Source organism: Zosterops lateralis, assembly GCF_965231275.1.
Source record: "Zosterops lateralis genome assembly, chromosome: Z".
NCBI lineage: Eukaryota > Metazoa > Chordata > Aves > Passeriformes > Zosteropidae > Zosterops > Zosterops lateralis.
In genome coordinates this window covers 9,417,564-9,437,995 of record NC_139800.1, presented here as the reverse complement: position 1 = coordinate 9,437,995, position 20,432 = coordinate 9,417,564, and the positions used below count along the sequence as shown (strand labels likewise).

The 20,432-nt window shown below is 36.2% G+C and overlaps 1 protein-coding gene across 1 annotated transcript in view; it reads right to left on the bottom strand.

The window, feature by feature from the left end:
* Nucleotides 1–20,432, bottom strand: part of ADAMTS6 (ADAM metallopeptidase with thrombospondin type 1 motif 6) — a gene marked incomplete at both ends in the record, with an annotated part of 137,316 nt that overhangs the window by 105,191 nt on the left and 11,693 nt on the right. Inside the window, 3 exons of the mRNA XM_083884445.1 lie at nt 16,727–16,872; nt 17,364–17,447; nt 18,000–18,214. Coding sequence (XP_083740571.1) covers nt 16,727–16,872; nt 17,364–17,447; nt 18,000–18,214 — 445 coding nt within the window. The remainder of the gene's footprint in view (nt 1–16,726; nt 16,873–17,363; nt 17,448–17,999; nt 18,215–20,432) is intronic.

The window sequence follows — 20,432 nt, the reverse complement described above, 5'->3', positions numbered from 1 at the left end:
CAGACCCAAAGTATTTTATTGTGAGCTAGAAGAAACTACACATACTGAAACAGTAAAACTAAAAGATAACTTGGGGAAACAGCTCCACTTAAACTGATTATCCAAGTATCTTGTCTCTGAAAACACACACTGACAAATTCCATCATATGCTTGTCATGTACAAAAATCAAATACATTTACCAGTGTCTAAAACCCAAAATTCATGCACTCATATGAAGAAGGTTCACACACTGAGGACTGCACATTGTCTTATTACAAAAAAACTTTTCCTCTGAGCCTCTGAACAGACTTTACAGACTGCATATTTCTAACTACATGGAATCAAGGGACACCAGTATTTCCAAAGTTGAAGACAATGATCTAACAACAGAAAGGTTGAAATTCCTCAATGAAATACCCTATGGGAATGGAAAGAATTTTAAACGAGAAAAATCCATCCCAGTTGAACATGACTTCTCACTGCCAAATCTTCCACAAGACTACAGAGTAGCACAGGAACTAAACTCTTAGCCAAAGGACCTTGATGAACCCTTCAGTTCAGGTTTTTATTATGTACCTATTGTTTCTAGACCTTAAAAAAATTTCCAAAGTACACATTTATTTTACCCTGCTACGAGTGTATGATTCCAAATAACTGTTTAACAATAGAGCAATTCTATTTCTACAGATGAGGTGATTTTAGAAACAGGACACTAAAGCACATCTGTATCACCAGTCCCACAAAACACTGCTCCAGACTACCTCACAGAAAATACTTCTATACAGCTGCACCAGACACTTGGGGAACAAGTGATTTAAGATTTGTATGGGAGAAGACTCTCATTTTGTAACAGACAATGAGGGAGCAAAGGATACATCTGAATTTCAAGGATGGCGGGAGAGTTTATTGCATACAATATTTGCAAGATACAAGCACGTCAGTAACGATGACCTCTAACAAAAGAAGGCACAGTGAAATAACATCACTGAAATAGCAGAAATAATTTTGCAGGCTTAAAGAAAATATCATTTTTATTTTCTTTCCTCATTCTACTGAAGTCATATAACTTGAACTCAAGTCCCAACATCAGCACGGCAGGAGAAAAAAAATAAATGGGAAGTTGGGAGAAATGCTTTTTTTAAAAAATAATGCTTTTTACTACAACATTGTAACAGAAGTCCTAAGTATTACATTTTATTTCAAGAGTGACACTTTGGTGACTCAGGCTGAGGAATCTGCATGGTTTTGTTGGCTTTAAAGTGTGGAAGGAAAAAGTGGTTTTGGTGTCATTCCCCACACATGCACACACACAAAATGTTTTTTTGTTCCTCCTGCTCCTTTCCATACACTAAATCTAGTTGTTATCACCTATAAGCAAGAAGAAAGTACTCTACCCTCTAAATGGCCTAAATCCTTCAATATGATATACTCATGCAGAGCTAGTTTTTAGATATATATAGTTGTGCAGAGCCAAGTTAATATTTAAGGCACTTGGCATAAGTATTAGAGTTTGACTTCTAGATCAAAATACAGGACTGCAGCCATAGTAAATACTCTTCCTGATAACTCACTAAACAGAAACACTTAAAGAGAAGTTAAATGTATAGTGGTCACAAAGGATGATAAAATTATGTAGTATAATTATATAATTATCTATTATTCTGATGGCAGAAAGGCCTTTTGGATGAGGCTGAGGAAGATTAAAATCTTCTTTTACAGCCAAAGTAGCCACACTGCATCTGTGTGTCTCTAACAGCTGAAAGTTTTAATATATTTTTGACTCTTCTAATGATCCAAATAATTGCAATTTATCCATTACACATAAATAGACGTATAAAATTCATTGAAATAAAACTGCTGCATGTAACAATAATGATTTTGCTCCAGCTAGAATGAAGTATATTTCACTACACTATGCTACCACAGAAAAATCATACTGTGGTATAAAGATTATTAAAGGAAATTTTAATCTTCAGGCAGGAAAATACATACTGAAAATAAATACCTCTCCTCTCTCTGAAAGAATGCAAGTTCACCACTACATTCTTCCACACTAAAACACTTTATATATTCAGTGCTTGCCTGAATAAGTTTCAAGTAAAAGCTTCTATAAACCATTAAGAAAAGTGTATTTCAGTTTGAAGGGATGTAGTGTGATAATCTAGTTCAAAATAGAGAAAAAAATAGAGAATAACAGAGAATAAATAGATAAGGTACAGAATGAATTCTAGTCAAAATTAAAAAATACTTTCATCACACATGATAAAAGTAGAAAAGAAGAGAAAGAGGCAAAGGTGACAAAAAAGTTCTTTGGTTTTTAGCTGGTCCTTGCAGATTACTTACTTCGTATACAAAAGTAAGTACTGCCTACTTCAGGAATTACTCTGAAGATATAAATCAGGTACTTAAAATCATTTTTAATCATGGTTTAAGGCTTGGGTTCACAAATCAGAAAGAAAGAGAAACCATTTTAAATTGCTTGAATATAACTGTTGCCTATAAATGAAGTGATAAGTCATTACTCAAAAGAAGACATATAAATTCAAAAAACTAAATTCAAATTGTTGATGAAATGTATTAGCTTGAGGTATCACTACTACGTGTCAATGGTGTTAAGCCTTGGCAATGCACATACAAGAACTCTGGGCTGTCTCCATAATGTTCACAGAATCTCAGACTTTACAGATCATCCAGTTCCAATACCGCCAGCATCACCAGGGACTGGACCAGATGCTCAAAGCTCCATCCAACCCAGCTTTGAACACTTTCACGTATGAGGCATTCACAACTTTGCTGAAGGAACATGTAGCAGTGCCTCACCACCTACACAGTGAAGAATTTCTTCTAATAACTAATCTAAATCACAGAATCATAAAATACCATGAGTTGGATGGGATCTGTAAAGATCATTGAGACCAACTCCAGGCTCTGCACAGGATTCCCCAAAAATCCCACCATGTGCCCAAGAACATTATCCAAACACTTCCTGAACTCTGGCAGCCTTGGTGCTGTGACCACTTCCATGGGGAAGTCTTTTCCAGGGCCCAATCACTCTCTGGGTGAAGAAACTTTCTAATACCCAATCTAGACCTTCTCTTTAATGCCGTTTTTTGGGTCCTGTCACTAGTCATCAGAGAGAAGAAATCAGTGTCAGCACCTCTGTTTCTCCCTGTGAGGAAGTTATAGACCATGATGAGTGTCCCCTCAGTCTCCTCTTCTCCAGACCAACTGACCTCAGCCACTCCTCATACGGCTTTTCCTCTATATCTTTCTTTGTAGCACTCCTTTAGATTCTTTAATAGTTTAGTATCTTATACTGTGGTGCCCAAAACTGCCCCCAGCACTCGAGGTGAGGCTGCCCCAGTGCAGGACAATCCCCTCTCTTGCCTGGCTGGTGACTCTGTCTGATGCCCCCAGGACACAAGTGGCCCTCCTGGCTACCAGGTCACACTGCTCATTCCTGTACCTTCCCTCTTTCAATTTAGAGAATCACAGAATAATCAAGGCTGAAAGAGATCTCCAAGGTTATCACTTCAGCCACCAACCCAGCACAACCATTGTTGCCTGTAAACCATATCCCTAACAGTCACATTGAGAACAGTTCCAGAAATGATGACTCTACTACCTCCCTGGGCAACTCGTTCTAATGCTTATTCTACACTTGCAGTAAAAAATATGGTCTAATATCTAAACTGAACCTCCTCTGGCACTTGAGACAATTTTCTCTTGTCCTCTTACTTGAGACTTGGCAGAAGAGATTGGCCCCCACCCCACTACAATCTCCTTTCATGTAGCTGTAGAGAGCCATAAGGTCCCCCCTGAGCCTCCTCTTCTCCAAACTAAACAGCTCCAGATCCCTCAGCCTAATGGTGCTCCAGCCCTCTGATTTCCTTTGTGGCCCTTCTCTGGACCTAATTCAAATGGTCCACATCCTTCTTATGTTGGGGCCCCAGAGCTGCATGCAGGACTGCAGGTGGGGTCTCATGAGAGTAGAGGGGGAGAATCACCTCCTTGCCCTGCTGGCCACACTCCTTGAGATGCAGCCCAGAAAAAAAAAAAAATCATTTTCTGGGCTGCAAATGCACATTGAGACGTCATGTCTAGTTTCTCATTGCTGATCCCTCAAGACCCCTTCTGCAGGGCTGCTCTCAATCCATTCTCCACTCAGCCTAGCCCTGACCCACGTGTAGGACCCTGCACTTGGCTTTGTTGACCCCATGAGGTTTGCACTGGCCCAGCTCTCCAGCCTGTCCAGGTCCCTCTGTGTTGGATGCCATCCCTTCCCTCCAGTGAGCTGACTGCCTCACACAGCCTGGTGCTGTCAGTGAACCTGCTGAGGGTGCCCTTGATCCCACTGCCCATGCTGCCAACAGAGAAGCTAAAATGTGCTGGTGCCAGTATCAACTCCTGAAGAATGCAACTCATCACTGATCTCCACGAGTTCATAGAGTTGTTGACTGGTCACCTCTTTGAGTGCAACCACCCAGGCAACTCCTTATCCACTGGGTGGTCCATCCATCAAATCCATGTCTCCCTAGTTTAGGGATGAGGGTGTCATGTGGAACAGTATCAAATGCTTTGCAGAAGTCCAGGTAGATGACATCACTCCCTTATCCATCAAAACTATAACTCAGTCACAGATAGCCACCAAATTGGTCCAGCACAATCTGCCCTTGGTGAAGTTATGTTGGCTGTCACCAATTATCTCCTTATTTTCCATGTGCCCCAGTTTCCATGTGCACACAGTTTCCAGAAGCATTTGATCAATGACCTTGCTGAGCACAGAGGTGAGACTGATTAGCCCATAGTTGCCCAGGTATTTTCTTTTCCCTTTTTAAAAAATGGGATGGAGGTTATGTTTTCCCCTTTCCGTCACTGGGAACTTCACTGGACTGTCATGGCTTCAAAAATATGGTGAATAGCAGCTTAGCCATTTTCTCCACCAGTTCCCTCAGGACAGCTTTTTACATCCCAGCAGGTCCCATGAACTCTTGCACCTTCAGGTTCCTTAGGTGGTCTCAAACCTGATCTTCTCCTATAGCCAGTGATTCTATATTCTCCCAATTCCTGTCTTTGCCTTCTACACTTCAGGTCATGTGGCTAGATGACTTGCCAGTGAAGACTGAGAGAAAAAGTAATTGAGTACTTTGGCCTTCTCCATGTCCCAGGTCTCCTGCTTCCTTCTGGAGAGGACCCACATTTTCCCCAGTCTTCCTTTTATCATTGACATACTGAGAGAAGTTTCTCTTCTTGTCCTTGACAGCCCTCAGCAAGTTTCATTTTATGAGAGGTTTAGCTTTCCTAATCTGATCCCTGCCTGCTCACACAATCTTTCTGTATTCTTCCCAGGCTAGTTTTCCCTTCTTCTACCCTCTGCAGGCTTTAACACTTTTGTGTCTGAATCTGTCCAGAAATTTCTTGTTCATTTTTTTAAGGCCTCCTGGCACTTCTGCCTGACTTCTTCTTTTTTAGGACGCATTGCTTCTGATCTAGAGGAGTTGACCCCTGAATATTAACCAGATTTCTTGGACCTCTCTTCCCCGTGCAAGTCTTTATCCCACAGCATTCTACCACTGTGTTGTCCCTTCAACAGCTCTCTGAGTGGCTGAAGTCTCCATGAGGAGATTTCTCAGTGGCTTGGGAACATAAGGCTGCTCCTATCTGTCTACCAAGGGCATCATCCACTTGGTCTTCTTGTTCAGACCCCCACTACAGTTTCACCAGCCCTCCCTTTAATCCTAATGAAAGATCCTACAGATCATCAGGCAGAGCTCTGTGCATTCCAACTGGTCACTGACATAAAGGCAACACCCTCTGCCTGTCTGCTCTGTCTTTTTTAAACAGCCTCTATCATTCCATTCCAACACTCAGTCATAGTAGTCATCCCACAACATCTCTGTGACACTGACAAGACCACAGCCCTGCAGGCCTGCCCAGTTTGTTTATTCTTCACGGTACTTTGTATGCATTAGCACAGAGGTACTTAAAATGGGTCCTTGATGAAGGATGAAGCCAATTTGCTGGCTTGAGCAGCTGGAATTCCTTTGTGCTGCTCTTCACGTGTTCTCCTGCTGACCTCTGGTCTCTCTCCAAGGTCTGGGCATCTCTTGCTGGCTCTGGGATCAAACTGCTGGGAGTGGAATGCATTGAGGTTTCTCTCCTCCAGCAACTTTCACCTAAAGCCCTCTTCACCAGCTTAGCAAGTCTATGACTGAAGATGCTCTTCTCCCTCTCTGACAGATGAACCCCATCAGTCTGTAAGAGATCAAGTGTCTTGGACTGCCTCAATACAGATTTGAAATACTATATATAGCGTATATTAATAGTTTAAATTAGGACTATCTACAATTTTGTGTTAAGTGCATGCTTGGATGTTTAATGAATGACTAGTGATTTAAGAATGACATTTGATTATGCAGTATTAGAAGACCTTTTTTTATTCACAGTGTTGATAATATTGTTACTGCTGGCCTGTATTAGATTGATGAGAAGCTAGGAAAGGCCAAATCAGAAGTTCAAAGATTTACAAGTCCAGAAATAAGTAAGAATTAAAGCATAAAAAACCCAGAAATTTTTGCAATTGTGGCATATAATCCCACTTGGAATACTCCCACTGCCACAATTTCACCTGCAGATAACAGGTCAACGAGGCAGCAAAAAAAGAGAACAGAAAAAAAAAAGGGAAGGAGGAACTGGAATATAGTGTATGAGAGACTAAATCTGCACAAGACTTGCTAGTCATTAAATGTGTTCACAATTGCACATTTAATTCTTTACAGTTTGCCAGACCACTGCTCTTTCACAGGCCCTGACAAAATGAGCAGAATTTCAGTTAGTTCTCAGTGTTATCTCTGTCTTTATATTTCAGCAACCATATTTTCCAGAGTTAACTTTATGTAACAAAGACAGTATAACATGTGTTTTACACTTACTTCATACAGTAATGACTGTAAAACATTTATCTTTAGAAAAGCAGAAATGCCAGTAAGGAAATAACTGGGAATGCATATTCACAAATAATTGGGAATGCAACACAGGCAGTAATTTAATTCTGAATATACTACACGTAAACAAATGCGGGTTTTTGTTTTCTCTGTCAAATTTCTCACTCATTAAAATATTTGTATTTGAGCCGAAAACAAAAGAGTTTGATTTTATATGAGTTTAAAGAAAAAATTTATTTCTTGTTTAGCAAATCTGATTTCAAAATCAGCTTCCATACCAATTAGCTCTGCAGATGTGGTTAGTCCAGCATAGCAATTACAAAATATTCAAGTATGGAACTTTAACTACAGATTTCTACTTTATTTCCACCATATAGTTCTGTCAGAATTTTAACAGCTATTAAAGTTACATTTCATCATATATTATGAAAGTGAAATGGAACAGTTACAACTGCAGACATGAAATACAATTTTTTTCTTTACTTGAGATGATTCTGTAATATCCTCTGGTCCTACCTATTCACACTTGCTCTTTGACTAGAAAATTTCCAGACACTTCCCTTGAAGTGTCCCTTCTTTGCTGTAAATTCACTGAGAGCAAGCAAGCAGGGGGAAAAAATATCACCAAAAAAACCCGCTGTAAGTAGCGCTAATCACTTTGGAAACTACACTTAACACACTGAATATACTTAAAAAACAGTTAGGAAGTTTATAAAAGCCATGAATTTAATATAGAAATGAATAACTCTTCAGAGTTACTCTTCAGAGAAAATACCATACCTAATTTAAAAAACGTTGAGACACTCACACACATTACTTCATTATTCCACTGCAACATTTTTCAGAAAGTTTTAAGTAGCATGGAACAGACAGTTTAGGTTTTATTTCACGATTCGCGTAATTAAAATGAAATAGCCATAAACTCAAATTGAAATCTTATCCAGATCCTACTGAAATAATGAGCACGTTGCAACTGACCTCAAAGCATAAAGAATCATGCCCTTCATTAGAAAGATTGTTGTAAATTATCAGAAACTAGAGAAGAGTGAATACTAAAATTAAATAGATATGATATTGGCACCAAAAGAATGAATTTACAACCAGTGTCCTAATTAAAACCACATTTTTAATGTACTCTTATTCATAACCAATCTAATAAAAGGTAGCTGTAAAGTTGAGCAGAATAGTCCAGACTCATGTTTAAAATGTGAAGAAAACATGAAATTGTAGTAAATACATATTCATGTGTGGCAAGAGATAGAATTTATGCAACAGATCAGAAAAAAAATCTGAAATTGATGAAAATCCAGGGAATAAACTGGCCTAATATGTGTTTCTGGATTGTTAAAAATTAGAAAAAAAAAATACTCACTGGCAAATGTATTATTCTGCCAGTCATTGTAGGTTATGAAAATAATAACATCTCCAAGAGAAGGGAAAAACACAGAATAAGGTAAGTGTTCTACTTAGACTACTAAGAAAACGTAAAAATGAGAGATTTTTAAACAAGTCTATGTACTTTGTTTAAAAAAAAAAAAATTAAAAAATAAAAAAAATAAAGCAAAATACAACATTTCAAACTGCTAGAAAGCCCTTTGTCAGATATCTGGCCAAGCAGTAACTGAGTGTTTTAGCAGATATCCCAAACTATTACCACCAAACATTTCCTGGAAAAACTATAATTTGAATAGTTTTATGGCCCTTTGTGCAACTCAGAAGGTGAATGCCTGGAGAAAAAAAAAGGGGGGGAAATAGAGCATAAAAAAGTATTTTTCACTGGGTTTTTTTTCTTTCTCTAGTAAGTCTAGTGTACAAATGGAAAAATTTATTTATAAACTACAGAAGATGTTAACATAGCATTACTATCAACAGCACATGCAGTCTGGCATTTTTTAGGTTTCTATCCTGATACATTTTTAATTGCGAAAAGTTTTCTTGTCACATTTAGAGGAAGACTTTAACTGAGGCAGCTATGAGTTGCATTGTTCATCCTGTGTGCTGGTAGATATTCTCAAATTTTCCAATTCAGAAAATCACCAGGTGTATAACCAGCTCCCCTCAGTCAGTACATCTGAAGATAAATTTGTGGGATTACACCCAAAATTTCTGTCTCTCCTATTTTGGTGGAGATAGGAGAACATTATTTTTATTCAGTCTTTTTATTCAATACCATTTATTTTAACCCAATCTAACAAAAAAAAATTAAAAAGAGAAGTGCTTTCAGACTTTAAGTCAGAGCATGAAATTCTCAGCTTAACTCCATGACATTGGTCACTCTTCTGGATTTGGTATTAAATAAAGCACATTTTGAACACATTTTGTCCATCTGGAATGGATTAGGCAAACTCAGGGTATACCTTAAACCTTTTCCATCCTTTCACTCTCACAGACTAAAATTTTATAAACTAAATCAGAATACACATCTTGTAACTAACCAGCTGTACACTGAGAGTCAACTAGTGGCATCAGAAATTAAAAACAACAGCCTTGTTAATTACTAGAAAACATTCCACCAACACATTGTGCTTGTTAATTAGCTGCAAATAACCTGCTGGTTGACATTTGCCATGCAATAAGCAGTTTTTCAGATTCACATTCTAGCTACTTTATTGTTCCACATGAGTTCTCTCAAATCCCACTGAGTCTATTTGATTAAGGAATCAAAATCTAGGAATAAAGTTTGAAGATAAAATTTACCCTAATCTAGAAAAAAAAAAAAAAAAAAAATCTCCAGACAAACGAAAAAGCACTCACAAAAAAAAAAAAAAAAATTCCCAGCCAAGAGTGGACACCTGAACAATATTTCCAACCTTATTCTGCTAACATGGGGTGAGGGAACAAAAAAACCCACCCAATAAGTTTCTAACTGTCACAGAAAAGGGGAATTACATAATATGCCAAGGGATTTTATTAATTTCCAAATACTTCCTATTTTCTTATATGGCCTGTTTCATCTATTGATTTCTACCATGTCACAGCCTACAGATCCTCACCTCACAAAAAGGCAGAAAATGGGTATCAGAGAATGCTTCATTGAGACTTGTGAATAGGTTTTCTCCTCCCCACGTACTTGCAATCTTGGAGCACAGCTCTAGACCCAGATTTATCTAAAGTGAATCATCTACAAAAGATCATGTATTGCTGTAATGGCTCACAGTTGTTATGCTGCATGTCTCAGTCACAATTTCTCTTTTATCAATCTTACAGTCACCATTCCAAAGAATATGGCTTAGCAGAGATAGCAACGACCCCCAACATGTTTTTGAAACAGAAGTAAGAATATAAAAGCTATGACAGGGGTGCCATATCTAGAAACATGACTGATTCAAGTAGTCAATAGCAGGTCTCTAACAAGGAGTTGTAAGGAATACATCCTGTATAGAAACCTTGGAATAAATATTCCTATGTGAAGCACCACACACAACATAAAATGTCTCACTTTACTTAGTCTGCTGGGCAGATTATTAGACTTCAATTTTGTTTGGGTTTTTTTCTCAAATACATCATTTTCAATCTGCAGACACATTTTTTCCTCTTAGGCCATTTCAATTCCCTGAAAACAAAGATGAGAGGGAATTTAGTGCTATTATTTGGAAAGCTGGTTCCTTATATTTTATACATCTGCAGAGACAGACACAAAGGGCAATATATGCCTCTCTGCTTTTCAAACTTCTCCCTCAATCTTACACATGTGGTCACAAGAAAACTAATTCAATGGACACTATTACAATTTTTGCACAAAAATCAAATAAGGAAACCCAGTCTCCTGTCAGGTGCTTAAATTCATCTCAAGGAACTCCAGTAGAACAAGCTAAAAGGCTACACAAAAAACAAGGGTGAAAACTTCTTAATGTACTTCAGGGTCAAGTAAGTAAGAAACAAGACGCAGAATTACTGCTTGAAATCAGAGCTCTTCTTACTAACAGATGAACTAGCCACAGGATGAGGATCCAAGACAAGGCTTCAGGAGTTTAGAAATGCTTGGGATCTACGGATTTATTGGACAAAGCTAGGAAATTATGCTCAGAGAGCTGGATAAGAGTACCTTGTATAAAAGAGAAATCTTGCAACAACTTAAGAAGCCCAGAAGAAAGGTGGAAAGTGCTTCAGAAAAGAAACATAACAATCTTGAACCTGCAGGAGTAAAGGAATGTGCAGCCCTGGCTGGCTGGCCTCACCTCGCTACCAAATGCCTTAACTAGTACAGAACCTGATGGGGGACTGTTACTTACTATTGCAGAATAAAAATACATTACTAACCTGTAGGCAACTGACATGCAAAAGGGCAAGAGTGTCCATTAAACAATTTCCTTTTAGGACTGTTATTTGGACAATGCAACTACAAAACCATATCCAGCTGCCTAAACACTCTTAATGTTATTAAAAAAATTAAGGGCAGGATTGTGGTCAGCTCTACACAGGTATGGAGAATGAAACAATAAATGTTTTGTTGCTCTTGAGTATCCACAACAATGTCAGAAAAAATTCTGTTCTTAGACTATGAACCACAAGAATTACAAGAGTTTAGAATTGCTGCCATTTAAATATACTTTCTGTGCCCTAAGAAAAACTGGCAGCACTGGACTGAACATTGGATACATCTAACAGACAAATGAAAGTGCTCCTTTCCCATAAGGGCACATGAATGAGGAAACAAGTGACTGAAGCATTGTGAACTTAATCTGATGCATATACAATAAACACAAACTAGTTCTGTAAAATTCTCTCCTTGAAAGACATGAAAAACCCAACATGTAACAATGCTATTGCCTCCCATATGGGCTTCGATAGTCTTGCTAGAGAAATGTTGCATACAAATACTAGAGTTAATGCTAATAGCAGTCATATCACCCAGCTTAGCAATACACCTATTTAACTAGTTACAAGTACAGTGATACCTGACAAAAATACAAGTGTCTATTAAGAGAGAGCTCTTTCACTGTCTCACAATATCAATACATACAAACTCACTTAAGACCCAGACAAACAGAAAAAACATACCATCTTTGGTACTGAGCATTTTGACTCTCATCAGTATAACCTGCAAATTGAGGTATATTTCATTTAGTCAACAAAAACATCTTACAGCTTTGATTCTTTATTCAATCAAAAAAAGATCCTTCCAACAGAGTATATCAGTTCAGTGGGGCTGTGGAATTAATTGTTACTAAAGCAGTAAACCACTAATGACCTTAATTCAAGTGAATTTCAATCCAAGTAAAAGATTTTTGTGTTTCAAGATATTTTAAGTCAGGCATTTCAGAAGGTGTATCTACATAAAACCATACAGGTTTACAGTCTCAAAATTAATCCTAGTAAGTTTCCTGCAAGGAACGTTCCCATAAAAGCACCCTAGGTGTAAAGAGATATTAATGTTTTTGTCAAGCATAGTGAAATTGTTTTCCTTTTAAAATCTAAAACAAACTCATGGTATGTTAACTACCAACAGTAGATGACATTTCATTAAATGATTTTTGAGAAGTACTGTCTCCTTAATTGAGTGAGGTTTCAAATGTTTCTTTGTTTAAAACAAATGCACTTCACAGACCACATTCTGTCCCTTTAGAGATACAAAACTTCAACTTTTCCCTAAAACCTTCCTTTCTGCAGCTTGTCTAGTACACGTTTTTACTTAATCTACTAACATACAAGGACGCAAAGCAATCTTCCATCTCAGCAGCAAAACTCTCTTGCTGCAATGTTTAAAGGGTCAGCCACACATCCTTTAGATAAACAACTATTTAGTACCTGGACAAATCAAATTAATCTTCTTGATCTACAGAGAAATGTAGCACTAGAGAACACTTCCAGTGTAAAGGGAAAAACAAAAGACATTTTAAAAAAAAATTCACCTTCTCAATCCTGATACAAAGTGTAACCTAGAATCCAACCCTCTGACCCTTACCATTCTGTGCAGATGCACAGGAAAAGGAATGTTTCTGTTTATGGTTCTTAAGGAATACCACAATTCCTACTTCATGATCTTTAGGATCACAAGACGGAAGCAACTGACTGAAATGGAAGGGGAGTTTGGTTCAAAAACCTAAGCAAAATAAAGTAATAGCTGTACACTATAACTCTTAAGGTTTGTGGGTTTGTAATCTATGGAGACTCTATTTCTTAAAGAGTTTCTGAAGAAACAAAAAGAGGAGGCAGCGTACCAAGGAAGGTTTAAAAAAACCTAATGACTAAATAAGAACTTTAAAAAGACAAACTGATACCTCTACACTGGGGTGGGATGCAGAAGCCTCAAAATTCACACTGGCTTTTAAAATTAATTATCTGACAATTTGACATTGTGCTAAAGAGAAAGATTATCACACAAAGATGCAGGAAGACAGGAACCAAATGCAAGAGCTCTTTTTTTGTCAAAGGATTTGAGATTAGGCATCCCTACAAGTTTTTCTCCTTATTATTTTATATTGCAAAATGATTTTAAGGATTCACTAAGTTTATCTAAAATCTTCACGAAAACCAGTGACATTGTCTGAACAGCATTACACCAATAATCAACCTCATAGTTCAAGTCTGTCTGCTTAGTATTCTACTTTCACGTGCCTCCAAGAACCCAACTGGGACAATTTCAGGATAAAACATCCAAGTCTGAGAATATATTCTCTTACAGGAAAAAATGGTGATACACAGTATAAGATCTTGCTTAGACACGTCTCTGGCCTGTGTATTTTTAAGTAGCAAACAAGAAGTTTTCTGGAATTCCCTAACCACTTAGCAGACTGTAGGGTGGCTGCAGGGCCACGACCAGATTCACCAGGCACATCAAACACAGGCAGGCTCCTGTCCAAAGGCTGGTGGCTTAGTAGGCATGGCAACGCCTCCCTGGGACCCAAGAGATCAGTCTGACATTCCTCCACTCCCGTGAGGCTACCTGGTTTTAGCATACAGTTTGTTTAGGATACAAAAGTCTGTCTGCACTGGTCAAGCAGACACCCCTAGAGAATGTGCAGCCTTAATACTATTTTTCCCAGATAAGACCATGCCATCCTTGGAAGCATAGGGATAGCAAAGAAAAGCTGAAGTGCTGTTTTCATTTGCACAGTTGAAGATAATGACTTGTTTTCTTAAAACCTTTGCCCCATTTCAGATAAAGACTGTTGTATTTGCAAACTTAAATACTTAGCTAGGACTTCGTAATATCTTCAAATACATCAAATTACTTACTGAAAAATCTGGTTTCAATCAACACAAAACTATTCATAATGTTGAACTGAAACTTTCCTACTTTCCATAAAATAGAAGTACACACAATGAGCAAAAATTGATTCCAGTGTCAAAGTCAATAAAAATGTAATTACTCCGTACAAAGCAGAGCAGCATCAGTGGGACAGATTCAGGAAACTGCTTTAAAAATACTATCAGAGTGGCTAAAAAGTATCCTAATGTTTGGTAGTATAGGCTCAAATTCTTTTGGATAGACGTGGTTATTACAGACCTCTCCAGTACATTATGAGTTTAAAGAACCATATCTATATACTTCTCTTTTGCATATAATGCCCTAAATCTAGTTCATCAAGTGAAAGACAGACAACAGAATGAAAGTAAGTATATTGACATTTCAGTAATTCACTTAGAACTACTGAAGTTAGTAGATTTACATATTTATATGAATATAGATTTGTCTTTACTCATTCCAACCCCAAAAAAACCCTATCTATTCTTCACATAAGCTGATTCATTTTATTAGTCACAGCCAGGATAGCTAGCAGTTTCAGTAAAAGCTTGATTTATCCACTCAAATTGATTAGTGCAGCCCTTGTGATTATTTTAAGGAATTACAATTATTCTATAAATAAATTAATAGAAGCATTTTGTTGTGAAAGCATATACAACTGAACTTTATAAAGGTAGGTATTACTAGCCTGCAGACACAACACTGAAGCACTTTGTTGATTTAAAATACAGGTATATTTTTAGAGGTGTAAACTTCTTAGAAGAAAACTAGAAACCTATAAAATTCTTACATCCCTTTTAAAAGACAGCATACACATGCAACATACTTAGATTATTACAGTCCTCATAATGAAGAATTTAAAAAAAAATTTTAAAAAACCCAATTCATTGGTCCTTGATGAAAAAATGTAATTTTGAATAGGTATTACACATGTTCTCTCAAAACTTGCTCCTTTTACAGTTAGAGGCCTGCAAATTAATACTGCCTTAAGCTTTTGTCTGGAAATACAGAACTATTCAGAACAACACTGGGAACTTCACACTGGAACATCCTACAACATCAGGAAGCAAGTACAGAATATGCAGTAATAATACACATTAAAGCACGGCTGTGAAAGAAAACAACTGTGATTTGTAGTGCCAGAATAACACCAAAAAAGGGTCAGGTTAGTCAGCCACAGCAGTAAAAATACAGAGTTGCCAATACATTTGTATATTGAGGAGCTTCAACTGACACAACCTTACTACCCATGGATTACATCTTTTCACTTGTCTAAATGAAACCACTAAAAGTTTCATATGTAGTAAAGCTGTAAACACATATTCTGCTTTAAAAGTCCTAGTGAAGCAATTACTTATATGCACAAGAATGTTCATAAACAAAAAGCTTTTGTGAAAAATTAAAATTTTAGAATTCAACTATTTTAATTTCATTCAATTTATTTGCACTAGAGTTTCATCTTTTTTTTTTTACACTTATGAAATCTAAAAGCTTTCTGAGTAACTCTAGCATTTTATCACTCTGATTTTTTACTATGTAGTATTTAAGACCACATATAACACTTATATCTGAAATACGGATACAAAATACATGTAAGTGATTCACTAGATTCTATTGCCTCTCAAAAATAAAAATATCTGTTCATTATGCAAAACAAAACAAACGAAAAAAACACCACCTCCCTCAGAAAAAAAGAAGAAACTTCCATAAATTTTATGCAAAATTATACAAACAAAGCATTCTTTTAATCACTATTTCAAATTTTCTGCAGTGAATGCAAATCCAAAATAGGTTACATACAGAGCAGTACAGAACTTCTCCTGGAAAGCAGAAATCATAATAAAAAGACCCTAATCCAAATTAGAGCTGCTGCACCTGCTGCTACTTAAAGAAAACAAAAAAGGAATAAATAGTGTCCATAAACAACAGTGAGAGTTATCTCCTTTTAAAATACAGTTGCCTTCCCCAAACTGCAAAGGAACAGACACAAATGTCTTTAACAGGATCATAACATTATAGTACAGATTATGCTGAATTTATCACAGTAACAGTGAAATAGAAGAAAAAAAAAAGTCACATATGCAGGCTTTGAAACTACCTATTAAAATTGTCAATTCTCATCTTAATTAAGCATAATAAATCAAACCGGCTACAAAGCAGAGTCTCATATTGCTGGAATCTGTAAGAACCTGTTTTCAGAGAAATACTATTACACTAGTTGAAGTTCTGGCTTGAAATTCTTACAAAAACACTTTACATGGTTAACAAAACGTTTTTCATACTGTTTTGTTCTCTGAGATCTTGCAAATTATTTTCAATTATTTAAGTATAAAACGTTCAATAGGATCCAACTTTTCTACTGTAATACTTTGTATTGGCAATTATGAAGTGAAAATAACAGCAGAAGCAAGTGATTTGCAGATCTTACTTTTCCAAATTCTTAATCTAAACTTTATTAATCTGATATATTTAAGACAAGCCATCTAATTATTTTCCTCCTTTTAAGGTTACCTACCAAATACATTACTTTGCAACTAGCCTCTAGACATACATATGCTAAGAACAAGAAAGCTACAAGAAATAAAATAAACACAATACTTATAATGACCATACCTAGTAATAAGAACCGCATTATCATGGTGGGCAATCCCATTTTCTGGAATGGTGTTTCCATCACTTTGGTGGGAGAGAATGGATTTCTGCCACTTACAGAAGCTATCGAGGGACTTGTCTGCATGGTGGTTTATCTCCAAGTTTGGCTGCAATACAACATGCATACCAGAAATGTTCCAAACAAATTACTAAGGTCAGTTGTTAAGCCTTTTGAAAACTAAAATGGGACTATAATTAGAAGCAGTGGTTTCTAGGAATAAAATCTTCTTGCCAAATTTTATTTCTGTAAAATCTGACCCCAAGTTCAGCTGTGTATTACTGAACCATCATTCTTTCTGCTCCAACTTTAATAATCGTTTTGTCAATACAGAAAAAAAAATCCAAATACAGATCTAAAAATAAAACTGACATCCCCGAAGGTGTAATAATAGTCACCTGAAGTAAGAATACATATCTTTGAGATGATACGCGAGGAATATTCCTTTGAACTGCTTCATCTTGATTAAAGTAGTGAAAAATTACATGATAGGTTTTGTACTCAGAGCCAGTCACTTCAAGCTATAATTAAATAACTCTATATTATATGAGAATGTAATTTGTATTTCACAGATATAAAGCTTAGCACAACAGCCCTTACCTGATCTTCAGTGAGGACAATCAAACGTGTCACTATTATATTCACAACGTTTCCTAGACTGGAATCACGATAAAGTTTGGCAACCTGACCTCCAGAAAATAAGAAAAGGCACAAAGTCAGACAAGATACACTACTTGCTTCCTAAATGGCTAAAAATTAACCCCATTTCCTCAAGTAGTTCCATAATGTAAAGTATCACTGTCACCTAAATACAAGTGATTTTTTGACCAAAAAATGACCATTCAGTAAAAAAAAAAAAAAAAAATTAAAAAAAAAAAATTTTTGAGTCACACTTTTCAATTGGAACTGTTTATACCTTGTTTCATAATTCAGCCAGCACAACGAGCACTTAGAGTGTCGATGTAAGCAGAACAGAACTGTACAATCTGAATGTAATTATTTGAATTCAAAGTTAAAGGCAACAACTTAAAACTAATCACAACATACTTCTTGACAGAAAAAGTACTGCATTTTACCCAAAAATGCTACGATTTTCAGTATTTTAACTACTCATTCCCACAAGCTAGTAGATACATTAAACCATTATTATTCATGGCAATAAATAAACACTCGACAGGTCCTGTATCATTTCAGCACACAGGTATTGATAAGAACACAGAGAAGGATGAAACTTACAATATTCATTACACTCAAAATGTAGTGCTCAATGTCTTTGCGACCATGGTATCCCACCATCATTTTGTCTGCCACTACCAGCGTTTCCACAAACCGCTCAAGGCTTACAGATCTCTTCTGCCGACCATGACTACTCAGGCTGTCATTGACTGGAAGGGAAGCTGGAAAAGCAGATGCATCCCTCATCCACCAAGGTTTGCCGCTCCTTGTGAGGTCTTCTAGGAACCAAAACAATTAAACACTTGAGAGGGAATCACTAGTGAAACTCATTCAAGTGCAGCTGTTCTTATGCTGAGATTGCCATCTTCAAGGTTCTAACAAGGGAGTCCTTTCTTGAGGTGATGAAAAGTTAAATTTATTTATTTTCTAAATTATTTTTAAATAACTTATACAATGGAAAGCCAGCTTTGAGCTCCAACAATCTCAGCTCTCCTTAAATTTGAATTAGGATGATAAATCAACAATCCTCTCTTAATAGATCTGATTTTGCACATTTACATTACTATTAAAGATTAACCACAAGAACACATCAGAATTTTAAGAATATAAACAGGACAGCTGTAACATCTCAGGGAAAAAAATACTAGAAACCAAAAATTCAAAATTAGTGTGAAAGTTATCAAAATTTACTAAGGAATTAAACACATTCATAAAACATTAAAAAGCTTTTTCCCTCCTGCAAAAGTCTGTAATTTTTAGGCAATTAGGCTTACATGCCTAAAATGAATCAATTTTCTCTTCAGAAAGCTATCAGATTATATTTTATCAACTTGTGAAATAACTGTAATAGAAAGTTTTAAATGGTCTGACATGGGATAATTGCCGTAGTTATTTCAACACAAATTTCAGTTTAAATATGTTGATTCTTGTTTTTCTTTCAGGTAAATACATAGAAAAATATTTATTGTCTGCAAGAGATAAATTATTAAAAATCCAAAGAGCTGTAATTATCAGCAAAACAAACATTACAAGACGACTTTGAATTCTAATTCCTGTCCTCAGGCCAAAATTTAAATCCATCCTTCCCTACAAAAGAAGGGATAGATGGATTCAATTTTTTGGCTTTTTTAGTGTGTGTCATATATCCCTTTTCCACAAGAGCCAACACAGATCTCAAGCTAAAGTTTAGTAAAGCATATTGCTAGTCTGGTTTTAGCTAAGATTTCAAAATATCTAAGTTACTCTTGGCATTTCCAGGTGAGCACAAGAACATTAATAGATATATTTATATTTGTCTAAACAGGACTGCTCAAGTGAGCAATTTCTGAGATGCACCATTACTTCTACTAAAACAGGGTCAGCTAAGGATGAGCAGAGATAGAACCATTGCCTCCCATAAAAAAAGCAATGCTTTATGCAAGTCAGCTAAGCACACTGATTTCAAAGAGGAAAAACTACACCACAAAGAATGTATGCTCAGGTCAAAATCAGGAATACAAACCTTCAGCATTCCTACTGCTGCAGTGTTTCATAATTTTTGAGGCTACAGTATTGGCTCTAAGAGTTGCATATTTTAGAAAAGTCAAAATTTTAAATAAACCTGGTAGTTAAAAAACACCAGTAGCAAAATTGTCCTCATTCTGCAATGGGTATAATCCATTCAAAAAAACCCTGTACAAAGTATTAAAGCCTGGCTTGGATTCTATAATGACCATTCAGCTTTCTCCTGGTTTTCACCTCTATTGTAGAAAATTCAAAGTTGCTTGAATTGTTCAACAATTTTAATCTCACCTAAACAGTGACTCAGGAATGTCTGGGATTTTCTCTGACAGATACTGTACTAAATTTTTTTTTAATTCATTTTTAATAACAAATGCTGATGGTTTCTGATGCCCTTGAAGTACTAGAAGTATTTTAGACTGCTTTCATACTGCTTCCACATTAATTCAAAAATTTCACTCAAAATGCAAATTATTCTAAACATTCAAAACCTTCTGATTTCAAGCATAAAACTTTCAGAAGAAAAAAAGATTATTTTGGAGTCATCTTCATACTATCTTTCAAACAAAGGTCTCGGAAGACTCCACAAGAACAACAATTTCTCATTTTCTCATCAGATAAGAAGCTTAGGCTTCAGCTGATTTAAAAGCAAGGAGAAAGCTGGAAAAAGTCCTTGCACTCCAGCATATATGAATGCTTATGCTGCTTTTCTCTAAAAGAACACTAAATAATGGTAAGTTATTTAAATGCTAAAATATATCAATAAATAAAGATCTACAGTTTATTTTTTAAAAAAAGTTATGTGGCAAATTGCTTTACTCTTTCATCAAGAGAAAAATAAAGTCCATTAACATTGAATGTAGTTAAAAGGAAGTAAAAAAAGGTAAAAATAAAAAGGAAAGATAAAGAGGAAAAAAAAAACAACAAACAACAAAAAACAAAAAACACACACAGAAAAATACTGTAATTGACTCAAAAATAATTATTGCAAAA